General features: G+C 56.7%; 1 protein-coding gene across 1 annotated transcript in view; it reads left to right on the top strand.

Annotated features, from left to right (window-relative positions):
* The window catches only part of LOC122372816 (protein rhomboid-like), a 41,302-nt gene extending 13,433 nt beyond the window's left edge, over positions 1-27,869 (top strand). The window contains exons 2-6 of the mRNA XM_043350412.1: positions 4,466-4,578; positions 5,452-5,569; positions 23,025-23,191; positions 26,066-26,285; positions 26,614-27,869. Of these exons, the coding sequence (XP_043206347.1) occupies positions 4,466-4,578; positions 5,452-5,569; positions 23,025-23,191; positions 26,066-26,285; positions 26,614-26,925 (930 nt within the window). The 3' untranslated portion in view covers positions 26,926-27,869. The remainder of the gene's footprint in view (positions 1-4,465; positions 4,579-5,451; positions 5,570-23,024; positions 23,192-26,065; positions 26,286-26,613) is intronic.
* Positions 27,870-27,905: the final 36 nt, after the last annotated feature.

The following is a 27,905-nucleotide window of genomic DNA, read 5'->3' as shown; positions in this document are numbered from 1 at the left end:
CCACTCCCCAGGTGGACCCCGCCCCCTCCCCTTCCCTGTCGGCGCCGACGACTTGGCAGGCGGGCCGGCGCCACGTGGGCAGCCGTCTGGCCCGACGGCCGCCGGCGCGCCGACCCCGTGACCGTCACTGTCGCCGGCGGCGGTGTGTCGGAGACGACGACGGCGGCGGTGGGTGGGTAGTGCAAGTGTGCTGGTTAGTGAAAGTGGAAGCGAAGGATTTATTTCGTAAAAATATCCTAACAAAGTCGAGAATTAGACTTCAGTGTCCTTTTTCATAAAGATTCTACAATCCGATTGTAGTTTGTACATTTGTAGTTTTCAAAGTACAATTTTACAAACTACTACTTTTCATAAAGCCTGGACATGCGGCGTCAATAGAATTGTACTTTCGATCCGGGAGCGTAGTTTTGCGGGGCTTCGTCTCCATGGCAACGGAGTAAACAAAAACTTCTGCAACAGTTTTCGATGTTGTGTTGTAAATTGCGTATGGTGTGCTGACCGTTTTTGCAATTTTTAAAAGAAATAATTATTGATAAATAACTTGAATTGCTTTTAGGGATCGGCCATCGCTTTGCACATGCATAGCTAGAACTTTTATGCTGAAAGTATTAACATTTTCAACAGTGCAACTGCAATCATTTCAAGATGTGCTTGTTTCGAGATTTGGTATCTGGGTAAGTCCAACAAGTCATTAGTTTCTTGAAAGACTGCTTCATGATTTGTTCAGACAATAATGCAAAAATGGCTGAAAAAGTTTAGGTTAATCCTATCCGAATTATAGAGTGGTTATTATGGATATTGTTGACAGTCATATTACCTAGCGACGAGCTATGTGACCTCAAATTGCTTTGAGCCTTGAATTACCCGTTTTGATAAGTAATGCAGCCTAGTGCTGTGAAACATGAAGCAACAAGAAAGCCAGCGAATCAAATGCCAAAATCAAAATGCAAGAGCATTGTGACGAAGCGAGAAGCAAATAGATGGAGGCTGGAGCCACCCAGGAGACGGGATGAAAACTGATAAAAATTCAAGCTTTCCTATACTGCGTGAAAGGAAATGGGCTACATCTTGAAGAGAAGGTGCATGGTCATTCCATTAGTGTTGGTTGAAGAAACTGAGCCGGAAACGAATAGGACATGAGCGTAGGCTGCTCTTTTTTCCCAAAGAACTTTATCCGCAAAAAAACTGCTATGTTAATGTAAGATTATGAGCTATGTTTAAAAAAATGTCACATGAGTCGATCGATGGTAGGTATAGTACCTACCTAGGCATAATGTATTCAGATATTGATATCAATAATAGCTAGGTATATATTTATCCTTCACTTTTAGATATTATTCGTGAACTTATTATGACTACCTATTGATAAAAGGTTCGTATGAATAAGGAAAATAAATTGTTGATAAAATGCCGTCTTTTTGTCGAATTATAAACAATAGGCCCGAACGCTGCTACGAATTTCAGCGCTTTAGTTCCTTCCGTTCAAAAACGCCATTGGCGTGGGTCAGCCGGATCGAGAGGGGAGGGGAGGGGGTCGGGTCGAGCCGTTCAATGCCGGCATTTTTTCGGAAATGCGGCATACATGAAGTTATATATAAGCAGGAAAATGATGAAAATAACCAGGTAAGTGCCTTTTGGGCGAAGAACGAGCGAGCGAGCGAGTGAGCCCTGCATGTGCACTGTGCACTGCGCAGGGCGCCAGGGTACCTCCAACTGGCTCGTGCAATGTGCACGGCGCCCTACCAACCGTTTATTAGCTGTGCACCAAAGTCGGATGCAAGCGGCCCAGCCATTCCCAAGATCTGGATGTGACGCCCTGCACGTGCGCACGTGCAAATGGGGCCCACACCAAGGCCATATATAGGGCCCAAACTGACTTTGCACGGTACTCTATCTAACCGGTCCCCAACCGTGTACCAGATTTGAGCGCAATCGGCCCAGCGGTTCTCTAGATCTAGAGGCACCCCCTGCTCGTGCACACGTGCATTAGCACCCTAACCGCAACACATTAGAATGCATTGCTAGGTGGGCGCCCACGTGTATGCCAAGTTTCAGCGAAATCGCCCCAGTAATTACCTAGTTATTGAAATGGGAGCAAAGTTAACACCTCTTCTCTTTGCTTTTTGCACATGCGGCGGGGGCCACTCACATAGGTCAAGAGTATCCGACCTTTGGAAGAAGGGATGCAGCTACCCTACAACAATTACCGCAAGACAATCGCACTAGCGGCTGCTGAGATATGAGCCTCTCAAAGTCACTACTTTTGCAAAACAGCTTGAAAATGAACACCCTTGACTTTTCACGTGGCACGCAGTAGCGGCGGAACACCTTCAATTAAGGGGGGGGGGGGGGGGGCACTGCCGACTTTTGGTCCCATTCTTTCCATGAAACGTCCAATGCATCAGTTTCTGAAATGGGTTTCTGAAATGCATCAGGAGTAGTCAATTACGGAGTAGAAGGAATAGGACTACCCAACAAAAAAGACCGAAGTCGGTCCAGCGGTTGCTGAGATATTAGCCCGTCAAAAGTGTTACTGGCCGGGCCGGACCGGGCGGCTCAATACTGAGATTTTTTCGTTATATTGAAAAGACCTCGCTTCGCTCGCTGCGCTCTCTCGCTCAGTAATAATACATATCGTGTATCTGAGCATCGGTTATTATTGAATTGAATTATTAGCAACGTTAAGCTGATTCCTATGCTTCATCTCCGAAATTCTACACACGGTTAGGGCGTTGTAGATTTCGATTGTATTTTCCGTCAAGGAAATCCCAAAATCAGAGGAACCGTTCTTTTTATGAAACAGATTGCTAGTTTTTTGGCTGATAATTGCCGAATGTGAGTTGTAGGTTTGTGGAATTGTAGTTTGTACTTTCGGATTGTACTTTTTCCTTTATGAAACAGATTTGTACAATCGAAAGTACAAACCTACAAACTACAACTACAATTCTACAATTCCAGGCTTTATGAAAAAGGACACAGGAAGAAAACTGCAGCAGTGTGCGCTCGATTGTGGCCGTCGCTTTGGGTAAGAAGCACCCATTCGTGATTAATTTCGTGGTAACCGTTTGTTCCCTCGCCACTGTGTATTACATGGTATTTGCATTCGGAGCTGCATTGTTTGGTAACTACTTGTCTGATTAATGTCTGTCTTGTTGAACACCTTGTGAAACATTCAATTGCATATCATTGAAACGGCCTGTAAGCGTCAAGGCCTGATTAACACATCATTAATGACACAGTGATATGCTCCGGCTGTCGGCTCCTGTCTCTGGTAATCACGCAGCCCTCACAGCGTCGTACCACGCGACTCTCAGTCGTTAACATGCCGTGCCGTTGTACGACTGCCTTCCCCAGGTCATAAGTCCCCTCCCTGCCCTGTTCGGGCCGGCGATCGATACTGGACCCAGTCTCCCGGCTGAATTACTCGGCACATGCACGCAGAAGGTCGGACCGACGACCCCGAACAATGCCACCTTCTGTACCAACTCGGATCGGGCCATGTCACACCCCGTGGTCTAATCACAAGATTACTTTACTAATAGTCCAATCCGGCTCATCAGGACTTAGCTATGATAGCCTAAGCTTCTTTGGGCTGGATTTTGTTAGCTCGAAAGGCGTTGACTTTGGTCCCTTGGCCTTAGTGCAGGATTGGATTTGGTTTAATTGAGTTGGTCTACCGTCTGAGTTTGGTCTGGCCTGGCTGCCTTTGCCGGGCTCATTTACCTGGCTTGCCGTGGTGAGTCGGGGAACAGAATGTGAATAATGAAAAGTCGGACGGGGCGGCGCGAGGGGCAGTTTTTACGCCCGGTGCGGCCCGCTGCCCCGCGCGCCACGCGTTACCTTTCAGCGGGGTGCTCTGGGCTGGGTGAGCAGCGGGTGCACAGACCCCCGGTCCAGACAGCGCCGGACGCTCCGCTGGCAGACCAGGGCGGAGCGCCACCGCCGGCGGAAGTATCATGCCTAGCGTGCAGATTGTAAGGGGATTCGTCTATAATCCTATTTCACACAGGGCCGTGCGGACTAAACTGGCGGATTTGCAGAGGCATCGCATGCAGGTGCATCGTCTTTTCCTTGGTTTCTTTCCAGTTTACCAAGCACGCCTCCTGGCTGGCCGGCGGGCCGTGCGCCCCTGTTGGTACTGTGATATATTTTCTCCGAAAGGGCGGACCCCGGTCGCGTGTGACATACCACTCTCTCGTGGACATTGACTGAGGTGCCGCGTTCAGATTATTGACAAGCACGACACCTCACGCGGCCTTGCTTGAGATGCAGAGTCGACTACGGGCGGCCCGCCTGCTCTAATAGCGAGATAAATAATGCATTTTGTTCGCGCATTATACATTCAAACGGGTTAGTGATAGCCGAACCTGGTGCTCTGCTTTCGAGCTGCCGCCCCCTGGTGTGAGTGCGCCGTGTTTGGGGCGAGTGTTTGGCTCTGGTCTGAACTGTGACCTCTCCTCTGCAGATGACCGGGAAACGGACGCGGAGTTTCAAGTGTGCCGTCCACCACCGCGACCGCGAGGTGCGCAGCGAGAACGACTTCCATCTGATCACCAAGCCCATCTCACCGTTCCAGAGGTGAGTCGGAGCGCGGCACCAGCCCGCAGACAGCTCCGGAGACAGCCCACATCCCCGCGCTCACAGCCACTGCTACAGCCCCACCCTGCCCTGTTCCACACCCTGCCCTGTTTCCACAGTCCCTCTCCACAGTCCCATCCACAGCCCCCTTCCACACCTCTTCCACAGCCAGTTTAGACCCCTGTCCACTGCAGCCCCTTCCTCAGCCCGGAGACAGCCTCGCGGCCGCCCCTGCTCATGTCTGCATATCGATGCGACCGATGGCCGTTCGCCTCTTTTGGTCTCGGGGTGGTGGCGCGACCCCGCTCGATGTATCGGTTGCCAGCTCGTCAGAGTGGCGGCGGCGCGGCGCGAAATTGACGGCACGCCGGCGGCGGGCACTCTTCTGTCGGGCGTCCCTGTAGGTCGTCCGACTGGCCCCGGGTCAGGTGTCAATATAAATAGCAGGCGACGCCGCGTGACCTCTGCTCGGCGGGTTGGCTGGCGGTCCGAACCCACGCACAGACGCGATCGGTCTCCGCCCCCGCTGTCATCAGTCCCCCCCCCCCTCCGTCCGTCACCCAAAGCTACAACCCCCCCCCCCCCGTCACCCCGCTGCCACAAACCGGCGGAATGCCCGGATCGCCCGTCGTGAGATGGCGGGCTCGATTCCAGTCACGTGCCGTGTTTTCACTTTCGTCTCGGCTGTCTTGAAATGATGAGTACGAGCCACTCGCCATATCGGTTGCTATGTTATTTTATAGCCAGCGGATGGCCCCAGGTGCAGCGAAATGAGCGGTCAGTGATTCTTAGCTGCTAATAAATCACGTCATTTGCATGGCGGGCGGTCATTAAAGGTGCATCTTTGTTTCATTTGTTGTGTTGGTGTTGCAGGATGGTGAAAATGGTGGCGGACGAGTATTTGACGGACGAGCGGGACCGCAAGTACTACGCCGACCACTACCGCTGCTGCCCGCCGCCGCTGTTCATCATATCGGTCACCCTGCTGGAGGTGAGTACCGGGTACCGAGTACCGAATACCGAGTACCGAGTACCGAGAACTGAGAGACAGTACACAGTACCAGTGTCGAGTAAGCGCCGAAATCAGCCAACAAAACACGGCGAGCGACTCCCTCCTAACTGGCGGTCAAGTAGTGCCTCTGCGTGTAGAAGTGCCATTACCGATCACCAGACTTTGATGACCTAAAACCTTGCCGCAAGACTACAACCGCGCGGACCCTTCTGAAGGCATTGGGCTCAGGCCCTGCTTGTCCCAGGCTAGATTGTCCCTCCTGATCATCCCGGTGGCCACTTCTAAGACCACCTGGCTGTATCGCCTGAGCCTACTGGGTGGCCCCTGATGAGCCCGCTGAGTGGCCTGAGTCTGATGAGACCACCCCGAAACGGGTAGCTGCACCAGTTGACCGTCGCCCAGAGTGGCAGACTGCCGTCTTCCTGGTCCGGGACTGGGGGCGGGGCACTTCGAGCGACCTCCGCTCTCTCCCCTCTCTCCTCTCTCCTCTCTCTCTCCTTTCCCGTAGCCTCTGCACAGTCGCCGGCACCGTGCTGGCGCGAGCGGCGGCCCAAATTTGGCGCCAGGCCGGCCACATTTGGCGCCGCACTCGCCGTCAGCGCCGAATTCAGACGGCATTTACATCTTTTAGGATGTATTGCCCATGGTGCGAGTGGGTGCATTACAGGGCGCGACCTGTGGCGCGTCAGTGCCGCTCCTGACTCGTGGCACGCCCTTAAAAAGACCAGAGCTGGCAGCGGGCAGTCCGGCATGTTATATGCGACAGTTCTCGACTCTCATTCGGCTCTAAATTTGCTCAACCAGTGCGCTCAGGTTGTTGAGCGGGTGCAGCCTTTCTCTGTGTGGACTGAAACGTCACTGCTCTGCGGGAACTGTTTGGAAGTTCCGCACTCGGATCCAAAGCCCCTCTGAGCTGGTGGCAGGGGTTTGTTTGAATCCGGCGGCACCCCGTGGATCGCCTGCCGAGCGTCACAGATGTCGCGCGGCGTGTTTTACAGCTCCCACTGCGCTGCGCTGTTCACACCTCGCCTGACCGTCTTCATACAGCCCCTGACATCCTGGGCCCTTCCCCAGACTCTGACCTCCTGAGTCCCTCCGCGGGCCCCTGTGGGCCCCGGTGGCGCCTCGCTGACCCCTCGCTGGCGCCGACGGCCCCTCCCTGACCCTCTGTGGCGCCATACAGGCCGTTGCAGCTCTGCCTTTCAATGAGAGTCGCCGGCCAGAAAAGGCGCGTGCCGTCCGCCTCCAATGGCTTTTGGCGGGTCACCCGGCGAGAGGCGGGCGCCGCCCAGAGCCCAGCGCTGCACCGCTGGCCTGCTGACCAGCGACCAGCGGTGGCCAGCGCTCAGTGTGCCAGCCCACCTTCCCCTCTGTCCAGGGATAGACATGGGAATGCTGTTGACATTGCCTGACGGTTAGGACACAAAGTGTTCCGTGGGATGAGTAGAAAGCTCTCCCGTGGGCGCGAGAGATGCGTCCAAACCGGGCACGGAGGATGACTCAGAGTCCGGACCCGGTAGGAATCACTCAGGATTACGTCCGTATGTGGGCGAGCGGGCCCCACAGCTGTGTCCCACCCGGAGCCGCGCGGCCGAAAAGCTGCCTATATGCGCCCCCCGCTCGCGACGGCTCCGCCCTGCAGCCAGCCCGAACTGAGGTCACAGAGCTGCCGTGACACCGCACGGGGAGGGCAGCGGCCGGCTGAGGATGACGAGTCCCAGCTGCTAAAACGAGGCAGCTTATAGTGACGACACGAGACGGGCTCATTGCCGCGTCTCCCACGCGCGCGGATTAGAGAGCGGCTCGGCACGCGAGCGACGAGAGCCGTCCCGCGGAGGAGAGAGGGCTGCTCGTGGCGTGCAGAAAGACAGTGCAGGGGATTTTAATGGACGCCATTTAATTGCGTCCCAGAAAAGCTATTTCTGGCACCTAAAAGCTGACTCGCCCCAAAATTGGTCCTCAGCACCTATATGGTGGATACCAGCACCAATCATGGAAAATGACCTTAATTAGCTGTTTCTGGCACCTATTCATCGGTACGCCTTACTCTTTTTTCTGAATCTGGCACCTAAATGCTGAGCGTAGCACCAATCTAGTAGAAAAATGAACTACTGGCTGGTAGAATCATGTTGTTCTGGTATAATGACCCCTGGAGTCTAGCCTAAAGGTTGCCAGTGCAGCTACACTCTAAGACAGCCCCGTAGTGATCTCAGCATTGTATATGACGTTTAAGTAAGCAAATAATATTGATTTGTTTGAAAAAACAATGTCATTTAAATATTTAAAAGCATTTATTTGTAATGCTTAAAGGGAAACATTTTTGTGAGTAATTGTCTCGATTTTGACCATTAAAACGGGTATTGTATTTTTTTGACGTCATCAAATAGCTCCAAAAAAGAAATGTAATGTTTTCATCCCGTTCAAGGCCGCTGAAGAAACGCGGGATCTTACGTGGGACATTGTCCGTTGTTTGCCGCGCAGAGTTGTGCCGTGGTTGTGCCTTTTTCATCCGTTTCTAACTTATGTCATATGTGTGCATGAAGCTTTGATTTTGTTTTTGGTTATTGTGTGGCCGGTCAGTCAAACGCCCCTGTAGAAACCGGATGCTGCGTTTGATCGAGATGGAGTCAGACGATGATTGCAGAAAGCTAATAATATTTAAAAGAGTGGCAGTTGCGTGGCATGTCTGTTCAGAGTTGACATTTTGCTTTACTCCAGTTTATGACCTGAGAGCCTGGCTGGAAGTGACGGATCCAAACTTTTCACGTTAAAATGGCTGAGGGTGCAATAATCTCTAGTCTCTACATAGCGGGCTGGTATAGGAGCGTCTTGCTATGCTGCACCATAGCTGGCTAGTGATTCTCTTTTGGCTAGAAATGGCATTAATCATTATCTCCACTGGCGAAAATGGCACTTGACATCACCGAATGCAACGTTCATGTTTGTTAGGATACATAAAATCAGGAAGATTACGCGAATTAGGTAGGCAAACGTGGAATAAAATAGGTGCTAGATGTTTTGGTTTTGGTGCTGAATCAGCAAACAGCAAATACGGAGTTCAACTAGACGATCTGGCAACTTTAGGCTGTGTGGAAGCAATTAGGTGCCAGATTCAGATATTAGGGTCGAATAAGCATTTTGGGGCTGATCAGCAATTAGGTGCCAGAAACAGCTTTTTAGGGACCAGAAACAAATATTCCCCGATTTTAATTAGATATCCGCAGAAATACCAGGGGATGTTCTGCTCGGGGAAACAGTGAAGTCCCCGAAAAAAAATGAGTAATCGGGGAATCACTCTGCGTCCTCGCTCTTCCAGATATCAGTGCCAAGTCCCGTTCCGTCTAAGTATTCCTAACAGACTTGCCATGGGAGCAGTCAGCCATCGAGTGAGAGATCTCTGATATCTGCTGCTTTCGCAGGAGCTGGCTGTCTGGTGACAGCGAGGCTTTGGGCAGATGTCAGGCATGATAAATGAGCACGATGACAGTCTTTCTGACGCGAACTGTCTAAGATAGTCTCTGATGGTCTCTGAGGGGAATAGGCGTGTTCGAACAGCTGCGGATGACAGGAACAGACTTTGTGCACAGGTTTATCCTTTTTTTAAGACAAGATTTATAAACAGCAGTTTATAGATAATGTCTTACCGACATGCATATTTCAGATACTTACATTCCGAAACCGCCAAATGAGGTGTTACAACGCCCTGCAGTCTGCAGCTGCTCGCCGTTGTCCACATCTGCAGACAGCTGTTAGCAATATCAGCCACCGTCGACATTCCACTCGAACCACTCCAGGTGGCGACAGAACCCGTCTCCTCTCCTCTCCGAGTCTTCAATATGTATACCGCTCGTCAGCTGTCGCGATAAACCTCCTCCGATTGACACGGCGCGGGTACTGCGCCCAGATGTCCACCAGCTACCCGGTAAACGCCCATTACTGGCCATTATCAGCGGCTAATTAACCGGCCATTAACTAAGCGGCCGGTGTCGGGCGTCTTTATCGCGCGCTGGCCGCGCTGGTGCCGTCTGCAGCAGCCCAAATGGATGGCTGCCGCCGGGGTGCGGACATAATTGTGAGCCGGCCGGCCACCCGATGCCGCCCAGATAGGCGGCCAGCGTGGGATGCCGGGGATGGAACGCCACCGACGGCGGCGCGACGGGGACGACGGAGGGTAACTTGGTGCAGGATTGGTGTTTTGTAGTGAGCAATGTTGCAAAATTGGTGGACCGGGACCGTTGCGCAGCAGTCTGGAGGATCCCGCTGGTTTCGTGTGTCCCGCACTGCGCCCCCGTTCGGACGTATCCCTTTGTATCACTATCCACTCAGTGTGCCGCCGGGGGTGACTTGTGTCTGGGATAGGACCCGCTCTGTATCCGCCGTGTCGGGCGGACCCGGGTCCGCGCTGCGTCCGTTGGTCCAGGGCGGAGGGCGGACCCGTCCTGTATCCCTCTGTATCCTCTGTGTCTCCGGGCGGACCTGGGTCCGCGCTGCGTCCGTTGGTCCATGGGGCGGAGGGCGGGTCCGTCCTTATCCCTCTGTATCCTCTGTGTCTCCGGGCGGACCCGGGCCCGCGCTGCGTCCGTTGGTCCAGGGTGGAGGGCGGGTCCGTCCTGTATCCTTCTGTATCCTCTGTGTCTCCGTGCGGACCCGGGTCCGTGCTGCGTCCGTTGGTCCAGGGCGGAGGGCGGGTCCGTCCTGTATCCTTCTGTATCCTCTGTGTCTCCGGGCGGACCCGGGTCCGCGCTGCGTCCGTTGGTCCAGGGCGGAGGGCGGGTCCGTCCTGTATCCCTCTGTATCCTGTGTCTCCGGGCGGACCCGGGTCCGCGCTGCGTCCGTTGGTCCATGGGGCGGAGGGCGGGTCCGTCCTGTATCCCTCTGTATCCTCCGTGTCTCCGGTCGGACCCGGACCCGCGCTGCGTCCGTTGGTCCAGGGCGGAGGGCGGCTCCGTCCTGTATCCCCCTGTATCCTCTGTGTCTCCGGGCGGACCCGGGTCCGTGCTGTGTCCGTTGGTCCAGGGCGGAGGGCGGGCCGGCGCCGCGTCGTGTCGCTGCTGTCCTCCCACGCCGCTCCGTATTCGGGAGGAGCACGGCTGCGGCCACCCGAGCGGCCGCCGACCGACTCCACCCGGGCGGCCGGGCGGGGGGGGGGGACAGGTCACTGTCTGGAACAGACGGGTCACTGTCTGAGACAGACAGGTTATGAGCAGAGGAACAGACAGGTCACGGTCAGAGACAGACGGGTCACTGTCTGAGACAGACGGCCAGTACCACTAGGAGAGGTACTGGCTGAGACAATCGGGTCATGAGCAGAGAAACAGACAGGTCACGGTCAGAGGAGCAGACGGGTCACGTGACGGACAGCTGGGTCACGGTATAGGAGAAGGTATGTCACGACCTGAAATCACTCCCATTTAATCCCGTCTGAATCCCTCTGTCCCGTGGGCTGATCCGGCTGATCCGGGGTCAACTGACCCCGCCCCTGGGAGCGATGATTGGACGGCTGATCCCGGTGCGGATCACGGTCTGATCCCGGCGGCTCTCTCCACGGCTGAGTCCGTGATCCCGGGTCAGGGAGGGGTCACGGTAGGCTGATCGGGCTCACGGAGCTGCGGGAGTGGCCCGGTTAGAGCCGGCACACCGAAAGCCGACTCCGGATAGCGTGACTGGAAACGGCAGACGTCGTCTTAGGAGGTTTAGCAGCGGTTAGGTAATGATCCGTGTTGTTACTTGTTATTTATATTTTAAAATATCTTGATAAGGTGACATTTGTATTTAAGATATTCTTGGAAGATTGGTGTAAAACAATACTGCTGCGCATCTACACCTCTTCAGCTAACTAATGGGAGTTTTGTTTTTATCTACGCTACCCTCATCCTCTCTTTCTCTCTCCTCTGCGCTCTCTCCTCCGTGCCCAGTCGCCGTTTCGGCGGGCCACCTCTCTCTCTCCCAGGATGTGGCTCTGTCGATCGGAGCCGCGCACCAATAATGCACCGATCGGCGGGTCAGAGGTCACCCCCCCCCCCCTCCCGGCGGCGGGGCGGGGCGACGCTCAGCGGCCGCTCATGCAGCCGGTAATGGCGGGCCGGCGGTGAGTTATGGCCCGCTGGCCGCCGGGTCTATCCTAGTTCCCACGAGACGCGGCCGCCCAGCACGGCCGCCGCCGGGCGCCGTGCACTGCACGATGTGCACGATCGGAACGTGAGGTGTGCATGCGGCGTGCACGGCGCGGCGCTATTGATGAGTGTCTGATTGGCGGCGATCGGGAGGTTGATGAGGGGGTGCAGTCGAGATCAGGGTGTAGCCGGACGTATGGGAGGAGCGGGCCGCAGTGGGGGTCATGGGAAAACGGCCGACCGCGCGGATATACTCGTCTGCGTGCCACAATATAGCGGTTAACACCAGGGGGTTTGATCCCACCTGGGTATTACAGAACGCATATTGCACAGATATACCGAGGAATGCCCAGAAGCTGTGATTTGACTGTCCTGACTGCAAGGATACTGGATAGTGAATTTTTCCCATTCTGTTTTATGACCTACCTATGTGATTTCTGTAGGGTTTGACGTAAGCTTGAGCTGTTTCAAGAAGTGATACGATTTTATTACCTTTGATACGTTCCCCTGATAACCCTTATGTTGAGATAATTCTGCTAGCATTATTTCATCTCTGCTGTAACCGTGTGTTTCTGCCCGTCTGATCTGCAATAGTTCGGCCGTTTTATCTGACCAGTGCCTGCTAAGCTGGCCAGCTAATCCGCGCTGCGCTGTTCACGCTATTGGAGTACCGTGGGGACGCGCCGAGTCGCGGTTTTCTCTCGCGTGTCGCCAATATGTCTCGGACATGTGCTCGCCGTGTCTCCGACAATGGAATGTGTCACATCTGCTCTGTCCAGACGGCAGACCGGTGACCGAAACAACTGCGGGCAGCCCTGCACGCGGCCGGAGTCGGGGACATGGACGCTTCTCTGCAGCACCATTGGCCGTAATGTCGCTACATGTCGCCTATAACCGCGCCACAATCACAAACGTATCAAACGCGCTGCGTGTGTCGGCGCCGGACGACATCAGATATGTCGGATCGCGCCTGTCGGCCGGGCGAGATGTCTGCGAGAGTGAGAGGACTGTCACGATCTGGGCGCGGCCCGACGGCGACCGGGCCGTGAAGGGCAGATTCTAACATCCGACATATATACTGAATCTTCTTTTCATTGCGAAACATTTGTACGTCATTTGATATTTTTCTGCGGTACCTTTCTTGCACGCTTTCACCCAGCCAGGTGTTCTGGTCTGAGATCGATCTTTGTGGAAGTCGGTGGTTTCGACACTGTTTAGATTTGGGGCTCTGATCAGTCTTTGCGTTAAACCTCTTTGCACAAGCCGCTCGTTTCCAAAGTTCTGCTGTGCTGGTATCTGGAGCTCGTTATCTCTGATTTCGGAGTGGTTTGGTGCGCGGAGACCACTCGGTCATGACGCTTTCTACAGCTCGCGCAGCTCTCTGTGAAAAGTCCGTGTGAACTCGACTCACCGCCGTGTGAAGCGATTACACCAGTGTCGCATGCTCGGTGATTTCTATCACTGATGCTGGGTATTCATTTAACGTGATTAGCCAAGTCGGGTCGTTTTATCTCGGACGAAACTGTTTCCAAATAGCGCGGCCGGTTAAAGGCGAGATTTTTACCGAGAGCAGCGGACTGGCGAGCTTGGGGGATCAAACTCGAAGACGATAAGATCTCGGTTGAGACAACGGGACCCGTCTGCAGTGCTGCTCTTGTCGAGGGGTGCGTCACAGTCACCGGTGCACCTCGGAGCGTCTGCCACAGGAAATTCCCCTCATCGCTCGCACTGTCCGCTCCGTTTTATCGTTGTCGACACTCACGCGTTTGCGCGATCAAGATTCCACGCGCAGCCGTGAATCACAACCCCGTCATTTCTAACGGAAAACCAAAGTTGAATTCGTTGCGGTGATCTGGTGGGCCAATAGAAATCGCTGTTCGGCGTTTCGAACGCGCTGGCTGCGCCGTGCCGATAACCCACTCGACTTTCCCAGGGCCGGCCGGCTGGGTCGGGGTCGCAGGGGTCACAGCCGATCATCCCGCGCCGGCCCGGGTCCCCGGCCCAGGTCACCGGGGTCATGAGGTCAGCATCGTGTTGCCCGCCGCGCCGCGTTCGGCCGTACGGGCGCCGGATCAAACTGGTGCGCGCGGGTCTCGGGGCGTAGATCTGAGGTCTGGCCATTGCTTGTACTTTCATCGATATATCTTGGCTTGCGCACATTGGCAGCTTTATCGTAACTGGCTTTTGCATTACAAGAGCCGAAATTGAAATTCATCAACGAAGATATTATCATTAAATATAATATTAGCGATGTTTCATATTGGGCTGCTAAAGGTCAGAACTTTAAGATAGGCCGGTACCAATTACCACCTCATAATAGGAGTCGTTTCCTAACGCCTGCTCTGAGCCTTTACGCACGTGTGGCCTTGGTCCACGCGTTTGACCGGTTCAGCCGCTCCTGAGCTCTCCTCACCCCAGCCGGCCGTCTGGTCTGCGTCTCCCCTCCCTTCCTCTCCTCTTCTCTCCTCTCCCCTGTTCTCCCTCCACGCACGCCCTTCCTCCCTCGCTAGAATAATGAGCCCAAAGCCGGTATTTAGACAAAGCCAGACAGAAACGGCTCGCCGTTTGACATATCGACGCCACGTGGCAACCTTTCGCGGCAGACGCACCGCAGAAACGCGGCAAATGTGACGCACACGCGGCGAGAACGTAGCTGAAACGCCACAAATGTCGCAGCTGGAGATTTACGGCGTACTGGTGAAGATGCTTCAGGCGGCAGTTTTTCTGTGCCTGCGCTGGTCGGCACTGAGAGAGTTCATCGGAGAATGCTATAATGGCTTCATTACAACGTGTGGCGCCCCGCACCGAGCGAGCTAGTGTGCTGAGGGGAGGGAGGGGGAGGGGAGGGGGAGTCCGGACATCCGCCGCCAGGTCGACAATGACGTCATCGGCGACCGCAGCCGGAACACCCGCCGCCGCCCCCGCCCCGCCGGATCCGCTGTTGTCAGAATGTTGGCCCAGCTGTCAACTGATGAAACTGGGGTCCCCCGGCCGGCGGCGGCCGCGGGAGCTGTCCCACTTCCAACGCCGCCGGCGCCGCTGCCGCCGCCGCCGTCACCTGGCCCGCCGGCGTCATCCGGCGTCATCCGGCGTCATCCGGCACGCGCCGACAGCGGACAAAAAGGCGACGCGGACGGCGATGAGAGGGTGTTGTCGGTTTTTGGGCGGCTAAAAGCCGGGGTTTGTCCCCTGAAATAACTGCTCGTATGTCATCGGCTCGCAGCTCGGGCGGAGCGGGACTCCTCCGGGGAACTGGAGACGGCTGCTTCCGAGTTGTCAGGGCAGATTCCGCGGAAACGGGCGGCGAGGAAAAATGGCAAAAAGCCGAGAGCATATTTTGGGACCAGCGGAGGGAGTTAAATGAGCAAACTGTGGCGATCCTAACCATCGCTCATTCAGTTCAGTGTTTCGGCTGAAGTCAGTTTTACAACCCTCGAGTTCGTTGTTGCTACTGGTGCCTCTGGTTCTTATTGCCAGAAGTAAATTGATGTTGGTGGCTTAGAATGTTATTCTCTCTTATCGCTGCGTAGATTTCCGTGATACGTCCCCAGATAGTGTGAAGTGTTAATGACACTTTGGACAGAGTCGGGAGTTCTTGCGTGCCGGCGCCTCGTCACCTAGCCGTTGAGTGTTTCATGAGAGTGGGAACACACACAACAACCCCAGTTAGTTGAAACTTCTTGTCGACAAGGACTATCTGATCCGTCAACTTTTACGACTCTGTTCTGGACTTCCCATTCATTAGCTGTCGCTTAGCGGACTGATTTTGTGATAATGGCCACTTAACGTCTCGCCCATTAGCACGGTTATGTACGTTAAATACCCTATGATGAGGCTAGCTGTCTTGTAGAGAAGAATAGAGTCCTAGAAATCCCAGACGTATTAATTTGAGTCCTTATATCATATGCGATATGATGGGATCGCATGAATGTTTTTTTTTCTTGTCGGTTTTCTACGGCACATTGAGGACGACAATGGATCAATTTAAATTATTTGTTCTCGCTAAACTTGTGCTAAAATAACAGAGGCTGTTTTTAGTTGTACCATAAAAACTTTGTGTGTACCGCGTTCGTAGAGCGCTTACATGCATTCTCATTTCTTTATTTCACCGCTGTTGAATGCTATCAGCATGACTTGTGTCTGTGACAAATACCCATATGGCAGAAACATTTCTGTTCGGGGGATTTCTCTCGGAAACCACAGAAATCCCCGCCGCCGCCCAGTGCTCCGGTGGGGCAGAGGCGGCGTTTTAGTTCCGACAGATTCAGAGTGTTCCATCCGCTGGCTGACGTAACAGCCTATCAGTGGCAGACATTCAGACGCTACAGACCAGACAGACGGACGGGCCTTCTGCGGGACGAGGATGGACGAGGACGACGGCGCGGCGGACGCTTTGAGATAGCTGGAGCGGGGGAGAGAGGGGGCGCGAAGAGAAGAGGACCGGAGAGGGGAGCACGCCGGTCCGAGGGGAGCCGAGGGGGCGGGGCGCGCGGCCACGCCCCCTCTCGTCTGCGCCTGACAGACAGCTGCAGAGCTGCGTCTGTCAGTCCCGGGGGACGCAGCTGCCGCCGGACGGGGCTCCCCTCTGCCCTCTTCCTCTCCCCTCTCCCTCCCCTCTGTCCGACTGCAGCAGACGTATGAACACGCCGTGCCAGACGTCCGCTCCAAATGTCTGTTGTGTCAGTTGGAGAGCTATAACCCCGCCAGCCGAGCTGGCTGAATGATTTCTGAAGACGGCTCTTCACTCGTGCTGGGAGAGCCTCAATATTCGCCGGGGCGAGTAACTTCGCTTGAGTGATTTGCGGCTCGGGCCCAGCGGACGGATGTGATGGCTCTTTACTGAGCCCGAAATCCGATAACTCTGAGGGTCCAGCGATCCGCTGGATGTGTTAGTGTGGATGGGAAGCTCGCCAGGGTTGAGCGCACTGAGACACGGCGCTGCGTGTGCCATCGGTGCCTCGGTACGTGCGCGAACGGGTGGAAAGCTGACCCGGTTTTCATCCCTTTGATCTGACACTGACACAGAATATAAATGAAAGCTGCAGTACGGCATACCCGCAGAGCTTCAGCCCTTCAAAGGGGCCGACTAAAAACTTGAGCTCGAATAACAAAGCGAGAACAGACGTCCTGAGAGCTTCAAGCTGCTTATTCCGAGTCATATCACGGCGAAGCTCATGAGCCTGTAGTACGTATGGAATCGGATATAGCTGTCCAAAGCGCTGGATTTGTGGCATTTCGGCGACATCACGGCCCGCGATCCCCAGGAGGGCAGCTGGGCTGGTTACTGGTCAGCGCGCGCGCAGGGGCGGTTGGCGCGCGCGCGACCAGTCGGCTCGCGCGCTCTGTGTGGCGCGCCGGCCGATGGGAGCGACCGTTCGCATGGCTCCCACGCTCGACCGGTGCCCGGTGAACGATGAACCAGTGTTGCTGCGATCGTAACGGGCCGCCAGCGGCGCCGCCAGGCCGCCGGGACGGCCGTGACACGCCGTGGGCTTGGGGACGGGGTCCGCCCTGCGGAACTGAACAGAGAAAGGGTGCGGAGAATTTGTGGGAGATATGACGGAGGAGATCGCTCACGGACCGCCCTGAGCTGCGGCCTGGGCGCGCCCCTGCGCTTTCATCGCCGGTGGTTTCCAGGTTTCCACGGTTTTGGAGTATGTGGCCCAGTTTACATGGCGCGTGGGAGTCGGCGCGAGCGGCGCGTGCGACGCACGGGCGACGCCAGGAGCGCTGACGGGGAGGCCGGGGCGCGGTCAGAGACGGCGCCAGGTAAGGGTCAGGGCGGTCAGTGCAGGCCGGGGGCGTCGGTCACCATCGGTGACGTCATGTCTGCTGCTGCCGTGACGTCAATGCCAATCGGTTTTGGTGCTCCAATTGTTGAGCCGATGCCCTGCTCCAGGTCACCCGCCGAGCCTTTGAGCCACTGCTGAATGCGACTTGCACCGTTAAAACTGAACGAAACTGAACGGCAGACCAAACAGTGCACTGCGACTGCATTAGGTCGGAGCAGACAAAAAACCAATGCTCAAAACGACCTCCTCGCCGGCTGCTCGGGGCTTTCCGAGGTCGAATTGGCTCCAGTGGGCTGCAGGGCTGGGCCGCCCGACCGGTGCTCGTTCTCCTTCAATGAGGATCCATTGTGCGCCGGGTTGGCGCGCTGCTCTATTTGCATACGCCATTGTGCGGCGGGGCGGCAACATTTAGCGCACGCAGAGTTGACGGCAGACGCCCTCCCGACCGGCTTTTTGTAGCGCCTAGCGGGCCACGGGGCTGCTCCGCCGGTATGGGAGCTGCTGAATAGCTTATTGTGATTGCACTGCGCCGTTTGGATCGGGTTTGTCCCATCCATGGAGTGTGACACGATTTCTGGAATATTTGCGCCCAGTTTGGCCTACTGGTACGTAGCGGCGGCCTCCTGAGGGTCGTCTGCTGACTGATAGAGTGGTGACCAGGCGTCGACAGATCCCAAAAAGGCAAAACGGCGTCAGTGGCGCCTATGAGGCCGCATTCATGACATGTTATACATGCCCATGACATCCTGACACATTGGTCTAAGTCGCACTCTGCTCGAAGCCCGGCAGAGTGACCTACGGCGCCCTTCGCCGCCACCTTTTCACCCTCTCCCCCTCCCCCCCCCCGGGGGCGCGGCGCGCCGCATCACGCCGCGGCCCGCCCACCGCGCCAGCATTGTCGTCACGCCCGCTAGCATGAAATAGGCTGCAATTATTGGCCGCCGAACGCGCGCTCCGACCAATGAATGCTTAATCACGACGGACAATATGCTCTGCCGGCGACCGCCACCCCTTGGATCTGACCTCTGGGTGACCTGCCGTGACCCCGGCGGCTCGGGTGACCTCGCGGGGGGCGTGGTGACCTTTGGTGACCTCGCGGGGGGTGCGGTGACCTCCGGTGCCCCCCGCGCCGGTTGCGGGCCCCGGTGGATGGGGGTTATGTGGGGCGCCGAGAGGGAAGCCGGGCAGGTGAAAGGGCCGACCTCTGCGCGGATAGAGATCAGTATCATGACGGCGGCAGAGGCCACGCCGCAGCCCGGCCTCGCAACGGGCCCTCACAGCCTGGAACCGCGGGCGGGCGGGGCGGCGGGCCTTCACTGAACCGCCGCGCTGTCCTGCGCGTGTTCTCAGAGCGGCGGAATGAGCGCTGCGGACAGAGCAGATCAGATCAGATCAGGCCGCCGCTCCCAGTCGCTCTCAGTCACACTGCCTGGAATACGGCCTCAAACCGCCCTATTTACGGCCGCTATATTACCAGACCGACCGCGCGTGGACAGCGCGGTGGCTGTGGGTGGGGGGTGCTGGAATGCCCGCTCCAGTCACCGCCGCTACTGCCGGGGGAAACCCGTCTCGGAAACCCAATCGGAAGTGGCTGAGACGAGCATTCTGAACGGGTGATTCACGGGGTCGAACCGGCAACTGGCAGCGTGGTTGGAGATGTCCTTTGTCCTACTTTGGAAGGCTGCCGTGGGAATTAGGAGACTCGCGATGACTCACTATGCATTTTGCATTTTGAATGAAAGATGTTGAACCACCACATAAGACTCATGTCGAGAGAAACTACTCCAAGCCTCAGCGAAGCAGTTCGCCCCCCCCCCCCCCGGCGATAGACCTCTGAGAGGCCGGCGCGGCGCGGCTCAAAGCGCCCGCGACCACCGGCGGCGTCTGCGGCGGCCGGTTGCGCCGCGTTGGCCGCCGGCGCCGGCACGCGCCAGCTGCCGCGTCAGGTGGCAGTCACGGTGCGCTGCGCTCGTCGGCAGGTGCGCCGGCACGCGCCGGATGCGTCTCCGCGGCTGACCGGGCGCCGCGGGGGTCAGCCGCCCAGCCGGCCGCCCGGCATCCGCCCCCCCCCACCCCCGCCCCGCCGCAGGGGGGGGGGTCACGGAGCAGCGCGCGCCCGCCCGCGCCCCGCCGAAATTGGCGCCGAACAGGAAGTGAGTGGCCGGTGGCGCTGGTAATGACGGGGTGACCGGGCTCGTTGCGGAGCTTTGATATGACCAGACAACTCAACGAATTAACGCTATTTCCTTTTATTTGAAATTTTCATTCGCTCGGATGGCCTCTGCTCAGTGTCGGTTATTCCAGCGCGTCCGTCGCGTGTGGTGACTGTGAGGCCGTATACCCGTAGGGCCGAGCTGGCGGAGTGTTCTCCGGCCTGGTCCTCTGTCTCCTCCCTCTCCCCGTCCCTCTCCCTCTCTCCCCGGGGCGTGCCCGTCACGGTCCCCGCTCGGTCGACGGACTGTGCTGCTCTGATTGGCACTGTCTGAACGAGCAGTGACACCGTGAACAACCGGTCTGTTCGACCCTCTCCCCCGCACGCAACTCTCGGTCAGATGACGTCACTGTGAGATATGACGTCAGACAGGCGGTGAGTTTAAAAACACAGCTGCAGTTGAAGGCAGCTGATGCTAAGTGATTCCATAAAATTCACCGAGTCAGTCATGTCAAGATGTGGTTGATGTCAGCTGGTTTACAAGATCGCTGGTATGTGACGTTGTGTTCGTTCAATGTCGGGGATTTTCTGACAGATGTGTGATGTCTGCTGCACTGTCAGGCGGCAGACAGGGCGCTGTCAGACAGCAGACAGGGCGCTGTCAGACAGCAGACAGGGCGCTGTCAGACAGCAGACAGGCGTGACAGACGGGGACAGCGCGGTTGACGGCGTGTCCCGGGTGCGGTCATCCTCCAGAACCCTCCGCCTATAGTGTAGCTTTCTCGAGAGAGCGTCAGTTGCCTGAGTTGATCGGCACGCTCTCGCCTGTTCCAACTCTGAGTCAGACAGACTGATTTTTCCGTATTGGAGACCGATTCACCGCCAGTAGCGAGTGTCGAGCTGGGGCGTCTCAGTGGACTGCTTCATCACGCCGTCTGGAATTGCCCGTCAATGTCACTGGCGACGACCCTCGGGTGGTTTACCTTATCGTCGTCTGGTGATGAGCTGGTCCGAGTGACCGCCGCTGAGCTGTCCGATGGTACTCCCCGTCCTGTTGCCGCCCGCTGGAGGAGCAGAGGGGAGGGAGGGGAGGGGAGACAGCTGCCCCAGGAACCGTCCGGTTACCACAGCGCGGCTTTGTCGCTCGGCTGGGCACGCCGCCTCGGGTAGTCAATTTTCCGGTGCGTTGGACGGCGCAGGATGGACGGGCACGTGCCCGCTCCCCGCCTCTCTCTCTCCGCTCTCATGCTCTCTATCAGTCTGCTGGAGTCCGAAGTTCTGGAGTCAGGACATATGACTCGACTCTGAGTCACGGAGGAAGTAACCGCGACCTTTGGCGGAACCACGTCCGGGATTCATGCTGGAACCTGTGACGCTGCGATGAGTAACCGGCCGCATGTGATAAAAGTTTCCATGATTCGACCATAACAGTGGGAGGCGATGCACGAACGAGCATGACGCTGATTATTGCTACATTTTCATTTTACGACGAATTGTTCCAGCGATTGCAATCAGCGGAGGGCTGGTGCACGCGGTGTTTTTATGGAAGCCTGCACCAATGCTATAGTGTTCTGGTCCATACAAATTGCGAAGTCATTCGGTCTCGGTGATATGCCGCGGCATGTGCTGGACGTGTTATGCGCAGAGGTAGACTCGGGCTGGGGTCGCATACCAGTTCCAGGGGAGGGAGGGGAGGGGAGGGGAGAGGATCTCCACGGGGCGCTGACAGGCCAGGATCAACTGCCGCAAAAACCGAACGCTTTCTTCATTCCTGGCCTTCCTTTGCATAATCAGCAATTACTTAGACCAGTTGTGATCATTGGTCAGTGACCAATATGGTTTAGAGGGCGAGGGCGTCATTTGTTGATAAAATATTACACAGTGTAAGCGTGGAAGTCATTCTAACAATAAGACCATTTGTAGCTAACCTAAGCTTTTCACGTTCGACTAAAGCGATATCACATTAAAGCAGATTGAAATTCCATCTCGATACGGCGGATCCACCGCCGGGTCCTGACCACGTGACCCACCCGGTGGTGACCTCGCCGGGTCACGTGACAGAGCTGCGACCACCGGCGGCGCGCCGGGGCGGCGTTGTTTTTGTGATCGGCTGCTTTCGAGCGGCGTTGATCCCTATTCAGCGACTGCGCTCGACCGAGCGGACAAAAACCACAGAGAATGCCGCCGGTGCCGGCGGGTCGGCCGGTCAGGGCTCGCTGCGCTGACCCGCGTGACCCCGCCGTACGGCCGCTCTCGCCGGGGGGGGAGGGGTGGAAGGGAGGCCCTTACGGGGGCGCTGGCTTGCTCCTGGGTTACGTGATTGTCGTCAAAAAGCAATATTTTCTTACCTTGAATTCATTACGCCTTGTTTTTAACGTCTTGGGCGTTTTTTCGTGAGCCATTACAATTTACAATCTTTTTATAAACTTTTGATATTGTTTAGTGGATATGATCTTTGTTTACGGACGAACGTTTCCTGTAAAATTCCTTTGCAATGACCATTGTCAGTTCAACGTCCTGGCGCCGATCCGGTCACAATGAGACGATACGAATCGAGCACGACACTGAACTGAGATCAGACTGGATTGTGGCCACCGTCGTGACCAGACCAACCATAAAACAACATCGGCGATATTTTGGTAACATTTGATGAGCCTTTTCTCAGAAGCATCCTCCGTCGAATCTCTGATAAACTCCTTATTCATGTTCGGCAGCTTTTCGGCTCAGGCGTCACCGCCTTGCGCTAAGCCCGTGGCGTGTTCGGTGGCTTTTGATGACGCCTGCTTACGCTGTCGTCGCGCCGGTGTGGAGTCCATTGTTGGCGCCGAACTCCCCACCACTGTGCGGGCTCTCTGTGGTCCTTTGATCGGCCTTTGTCCGTCGCCGAGGGCCGTATCTGACTGGTGATCTGGGCCCGCGCGGCTCGGACCCACCGACTGGTAATGCAGCGCCGGGCCTGCCTCAATTTTATCAGTCGGGCCCGGTTCGGCCGCCGCCGCATTCCGGCATACCTATACCTACCCCGCGCGGCGCCGCGCTGTGTAACCCGTCAGCGCAGCGACTGTGTGAAATATGCGCCGCGCGCTGGGAGAGGTCGTGGGTGCTGTGTTGGGGATCGTGCATTGCAGTATTCTTTGTTGCAATGAGACGTTAATGAGCGCTTGCAAAACAAAACGGGGTGGTAAATAGTCCCATGTTTTACAAACAGTCACATGACCCGTGAAAAACTGCGCCAATGAGGCACGCGATAATTGTATAGAACGAACCACTAACGATCATCCCGCTCCATAAAAGACGGGCGAAATAAAACATCGTTGACCTCAGGAATCGAGCCCGCGCCCCTCAGATGACTGACCGCTCGTCTCCTGCGTTCACAGCTGGGTTTCTTCATCTACTACACGGTGACGGGCGCGGAGGACGTGGCCGAGCACGGCGGCGTGCCTACGTCCGTGTCGCCGGTGCCGATCGATTCTGTGCTGCTGTACCGGCCCGACCGGCGCTGGCAACTCTGGCGCTTCTTCACCTATATGGTGCTACACGCCAGGTGGGTGTCAACGCCGATATACGGTGTAAACACCAATATACGGTGTAAACGCTGCGAGATGGTGTAAACGCATCTCTGCCGGACTTGTGGACGACACACGGGATATTGGTGTAACATACTTCGCCGGTGGACAGCACGGTTATTTGTCGTAATTCAAAGGCTCACGTTGACTTATTGTCAGCCTTCTCTGCCTCGGCTATCCATCGCAGCAGGATAAATGTGCACAGACGAACACGGAACCAGCTCGGCCACTGACCACTGACCACCGGCTAATGACCACAACGTGACCGACCTTGACGTAAAACACCGCGCACGTCCCCGGATTCGAACCGCCAACCCCGATTTTTAGCTGTAAAACCGCCGCGGGCCATGGTCATAAATCACTCTAGAAACCGTCCGTGCCGTCTTTCTGAGACGTCTGGCGACCACTTTAGAGACGTCCTGGACAAGTGAGCGCCAAATGGAGCATGATGTACGACTCTGGGGGGGGGGGGGGGGGGGGGTGGCGCGTGGGAGGACTGCGCAGGAGAAATTCAGCGCAGGTGTTCTGTCGGTCGTGGACGGCGGACGGCGGCTGTCGGACCGCGCGGAACTGTGCGGAACTGAGCGGATTACGGGGCTGAGCGGCGTGCGCTGTCAGCTGTAGAGAGCCGAGAGAAGCACTGTTCGGTAGGGCTGCTGAAGTGCTGCCGAGTGGCGACCTGTCCGCATTTATCGACATGAGCTGCGATGGCAGGGCTGAAAGTTCGGGACGACGAACGGCGGTCGGCCAGAGAGTATAACTGCTTTTGGGAGGTTTCATTATAGAGCTCTTTTGACATTTTGGCATGGTGAAGCTCTGACACAAAATACCGCTTTCTCAACACGAAGCTCACCAGCCTGCGAGTGCGCTGCCTGAGCGCCAGTAGGCTAAAGCTGTCGTCCCGTCTGTTATTCAGAAATGTCACTATCTCACGCCATGACGGCATGACTTTTCGCCGCGCCGTCGCCGCGGTTGGCTCCGCAGTTGTCCCCGCAGTTGTCCCCGCGGTTGCCTCAGCGATTGTCTCGGCAGCTCGGCGCGCCGCGCTCGCCACACTCGACCACAGCGGCGCCGCAATTGTCGCTGTCCGCGCGGACATTGTGGCGTGCCCGGCCTGTCCGCGAGCGTCCGCAAATGTCACCGGGCGACCCGAGGAACGCAGCGCGAATGGGAAAACTCGCCGACAGGGTCGCGGTGCGGGGGGGGGGCGTGGGAGCGGGGAGGGGTGGCTATCTACGCCGCCGCTCGGCACACCGCGGCGCGATTCAGTGTGCATCTTCGCCCCCCCCCCCCTCTGCCCCCCTCAGTGCCACTCCGGTGTGTTGTGCGCCCAAACAGGGGCATTGTACGGCTGCAATCCCTGCACCGTGCACGTCGGCCTTGCCGCCGCGGCGACTGCCTTGCAATGTCGGCCTGCAGTGCAGTGCCGCCGGGACGCCCGCGATGAGACGATCGGATCGGCGGCGGGCGAGACTGTTCACTGTTCGCTGTTCAGGGTGGGGGGTCGAATGACGAACGGTCGGCGAATGGTCGACGCCGGTGGTCGATAGCCGATCGATTTGTGTGGTCGATGTGTCGAACCCGGAAGAACTGTCCGCTGGTTAGATGATACGGTGATTGGAGAAGCAATATTGGCGGTCAGGACATCTCTTATCAAAACTGGTGATACATCAGAACGCTATGAGGAAAATATACCATAGCTAAATGCCACCCGTACCTTGACACTCGATGCATCAATCACAGTTGGCTCTGTGGCCGCCCACATGTCCATTTCATTTCATCGGCGGTCCGTCCCGAGCCACCGTACGCCAATCACTTCACTGACGGCGAAATATTGCGGCGAGCGGACCCTTCCTGGGCGAGCGGATGGGAACCTGGCCCCCGCCCCCGCCCCCGCCCCCGCCCTACTGCATTCTTGGGTAGGCGTCGACGCCTACCCAAGAGCGCAGCCGATCGGCTGCGCGCAGCAACCTGTCTCGGGGGACGGATTTGGGAGGGGAGGGGAGGGACGGGGTGGAGCGCGACAGGACAGGACGGTCAGGTCAGGTCAGGTCAGGTCAGAAGGGACATAACAGGATAGAGCAGGAGGTTTGAGAGGAGACCCTGCCCTCTCTCTCTCTCTCTCTCTCTCTCTCCGATCGTGCCGGACAGCGGCGACATCAGCTCAGCTCTGGCGATCACTAACGGCGGATTAGGACGCCACCAAGGCTCATTATCCCATCTCTCAGGCCGGCGCCGGCGCCCCTGTCGATCGCCGTCTCTTTCACACAGTTTCCCGGCTCGGGTAAATGCCAGGCGGGATTGTATGCGCGGTCGGGCCAACTGGCCGCGCTCTAATCCGTCCCCAGGATGGGCGGACACGAAAATATCGACAGGGCAGGTGACTGAGGCATTTCTGACGCGGCCGCGGTGCGCCGCAGTTTCCTAATTGATCCACGCTAATCTGACAGGCCCAGAAGGACTCACGGAGGGAAGTGGGCCCGTGGGAGGTGCTTTTGTGGACAGAGCGCGGCCCAGTGATGCGGGCCTTTTGAGGGATGATTGGCTTTACGGGCGCTTTTTATGGGTTTTGTGAGGAGATGTTGGTTTTGGTAATCCGTTAATTGGTAACGTAGTATTCGAGGGAAAGCGTCGTGCGCTTGGCATCTCAATCGCTGGCCTTTCCATTTTTAATCGCGATTACCACCGTGTCATAGGTAATGCTATTTCGCGTATTTGCTAGTTGCTACCTGTATGCACGCTTTATTAGTGTCTACTTGTGGTTGTGTGATTGGTTCAGTTCGTATTTTGTAGCTCGAGTTCGTCTGGAGCATCTCCTCTCGCAGTGCTGACGTCCTCCTCTCCTTCCGCAGCTGGTGGCACCTGATCTTCAACCTGCTGGTGCAGCTGGTGGTCGGCCTGCCGCTGGAGATGGTCCACGGCTCCTGCCGCGTGCTGACCGTCTACATGGCCGGCGTCCTGGCGGGCAGTCTGGGAACCTCTGTTTGCGACGCCGGCCGCCAGGTGTACCTGGTCGGCGCCTCCGGGGGAGTGTACGCCCTGCTGGCTGCTCATATCGCCAACGTGCTCCTGGTGAGTCCGGGTTGGTTATGTTCATCTTTTGAAAACATTTTTGGAACCATACATTCAGCGTTTTACTCTCAATCGTACTCAAGATCACACGTAGCTCAGTACTGAACACCAATATCTCTAATGGCCTCGAGCTTTGAAGAACGAAGTAGATTTCCCCTTTACTTCTTCGTTTGTTCTTACAAGCTTCAGTGGAACACGGAATGTTTTCGTCGTTATCCAAAGCATTTGTGGTGCGCTTGTAATGCTCACATTCTGATCCGACACTAGCGCCACCTAGTCTGAATGCTTCTCTTGCGTGACACTAACGCCACCTGTGCTCCGTTTCCAGAACTACCACAACATGGAGTTCGGCATCTTCCGCCTTCTGATCGTGTTTCTGATCGCGAGCTTTGACGTCGGTTTCGCCATCTACCACCGTTTCTCGCCTCTGCCGGCTGTGGAGCCGGCCGTCAGCTACGTGGCCCACCTGGCGGGCGCCGCGGCCGGCCTCACCCTGGGCCTGGTGGTGCTGAAGAACTTCCAGCAGAAGCTGCACGAGCAGCTGGTCTGGTGGCTGGCGCTGGGCACCTACCTGGCCTGCACCATGTTCGCCGTCATCTTCAACATCATGCACACGCCGCTGGACGAGCGGATCGTGTGAGGGGGCGTGGGGAGGGGCGGGGAGGGGAGTCGCTGTGATATGTGTATCGGCACTGGACGGGGGAGGGGAGGGGAGGGGCGACCAAGTCAGATCGGTTGTGATGTAAGGTGGCGAGCGCCGCGGAGGGAGGGGAGGGTGCGTCGGGTTCGTCCCGGCCGCCCCAGGTGCGCCAGAATCGGCAATATCTGAGCCGTGTCCATGTACCAAAGAGGAAATATTTGGGTCTGTGTTATTGTGTAGTAGACAATCCTTTAGGCACATTTCTGTATCGGTGTGAGCCCGGCGCGAGTGTAGGTGTGACGAGGTGAACAGGCGTGAATCTGTGTGACCGTTCAGTGTTCCGTGACGTCACGTTTATACGTGTGACGTCACTCTGCCGTCATACCGTCCACGACCCATTCCCGGCGCCGGCGCAGCAGTTCCCTCGGCGGCCGCCAGGGGCGCTGTCTGTCGCGCCCGCTGCATTTACGCCTCGGGCCGATAACTCGTGCGAGAGGTGACGTCACCTATCCAGTGACGTCACCGTGCTTATGTATAACGTCATCTGCCAGTGCCCGTCCGCGATTGTTCCGTTTATTAACATTTTTGGTGGAGTTCTGCGCTCGCGCAATAGTTCCATCGCTTCCGTCTTGGAGGCCTTTTCTAGTCAGCACGAGGGCCCTGCGCAGAGGCTAGTCGCCACTCACTCAACCAATAAGCCTTACAGCGTCCGCCTCTGCGCGGGGTCCGGGTGTGCACACTGTATACCGGGCGCGACTGTATACTCGGTGTGTTGGGGAGGCGGCCGCGGCCCCGGCCCCGCCGGGACCAGCTGACATATCCGGGGCGGCGCGGGTCCCCCAGTGACGTCAGATGACGTCACTAGGGGCACGGCGGCCCGCACACCTTCCAGTGAGCGCCTGTACTAAGTGTGTGTTGATGCTGAGAATATATAGTGGATGCACTTATCAGGGCGTTTGCCGTTTGGTGAGGACTAAGTA

The sequence above is a fragment of the Amphibalanus amphitrite genome, unplaced genomic scaffold (genome assembly GCF_019059575.1).
Source record: "Amphibalanus amphitrite isolate SeventyFive unplaced genomic scaffold, NRLGWU_Aamphi_draft 001404F_arrow, whole genome shotgun sequence".
NCBI lineage: Eukaryota > Metazoa > Arthropoda > Thecostraca > Balanomorpha > Balanidae > Amphibalanus > Amphibalanus amphitrite.
The sequence above is the reverse complement of the archived record's forward strand: the minus strand, read 5'-3'. Positions and strand labels throughout refer to the sequence as shown.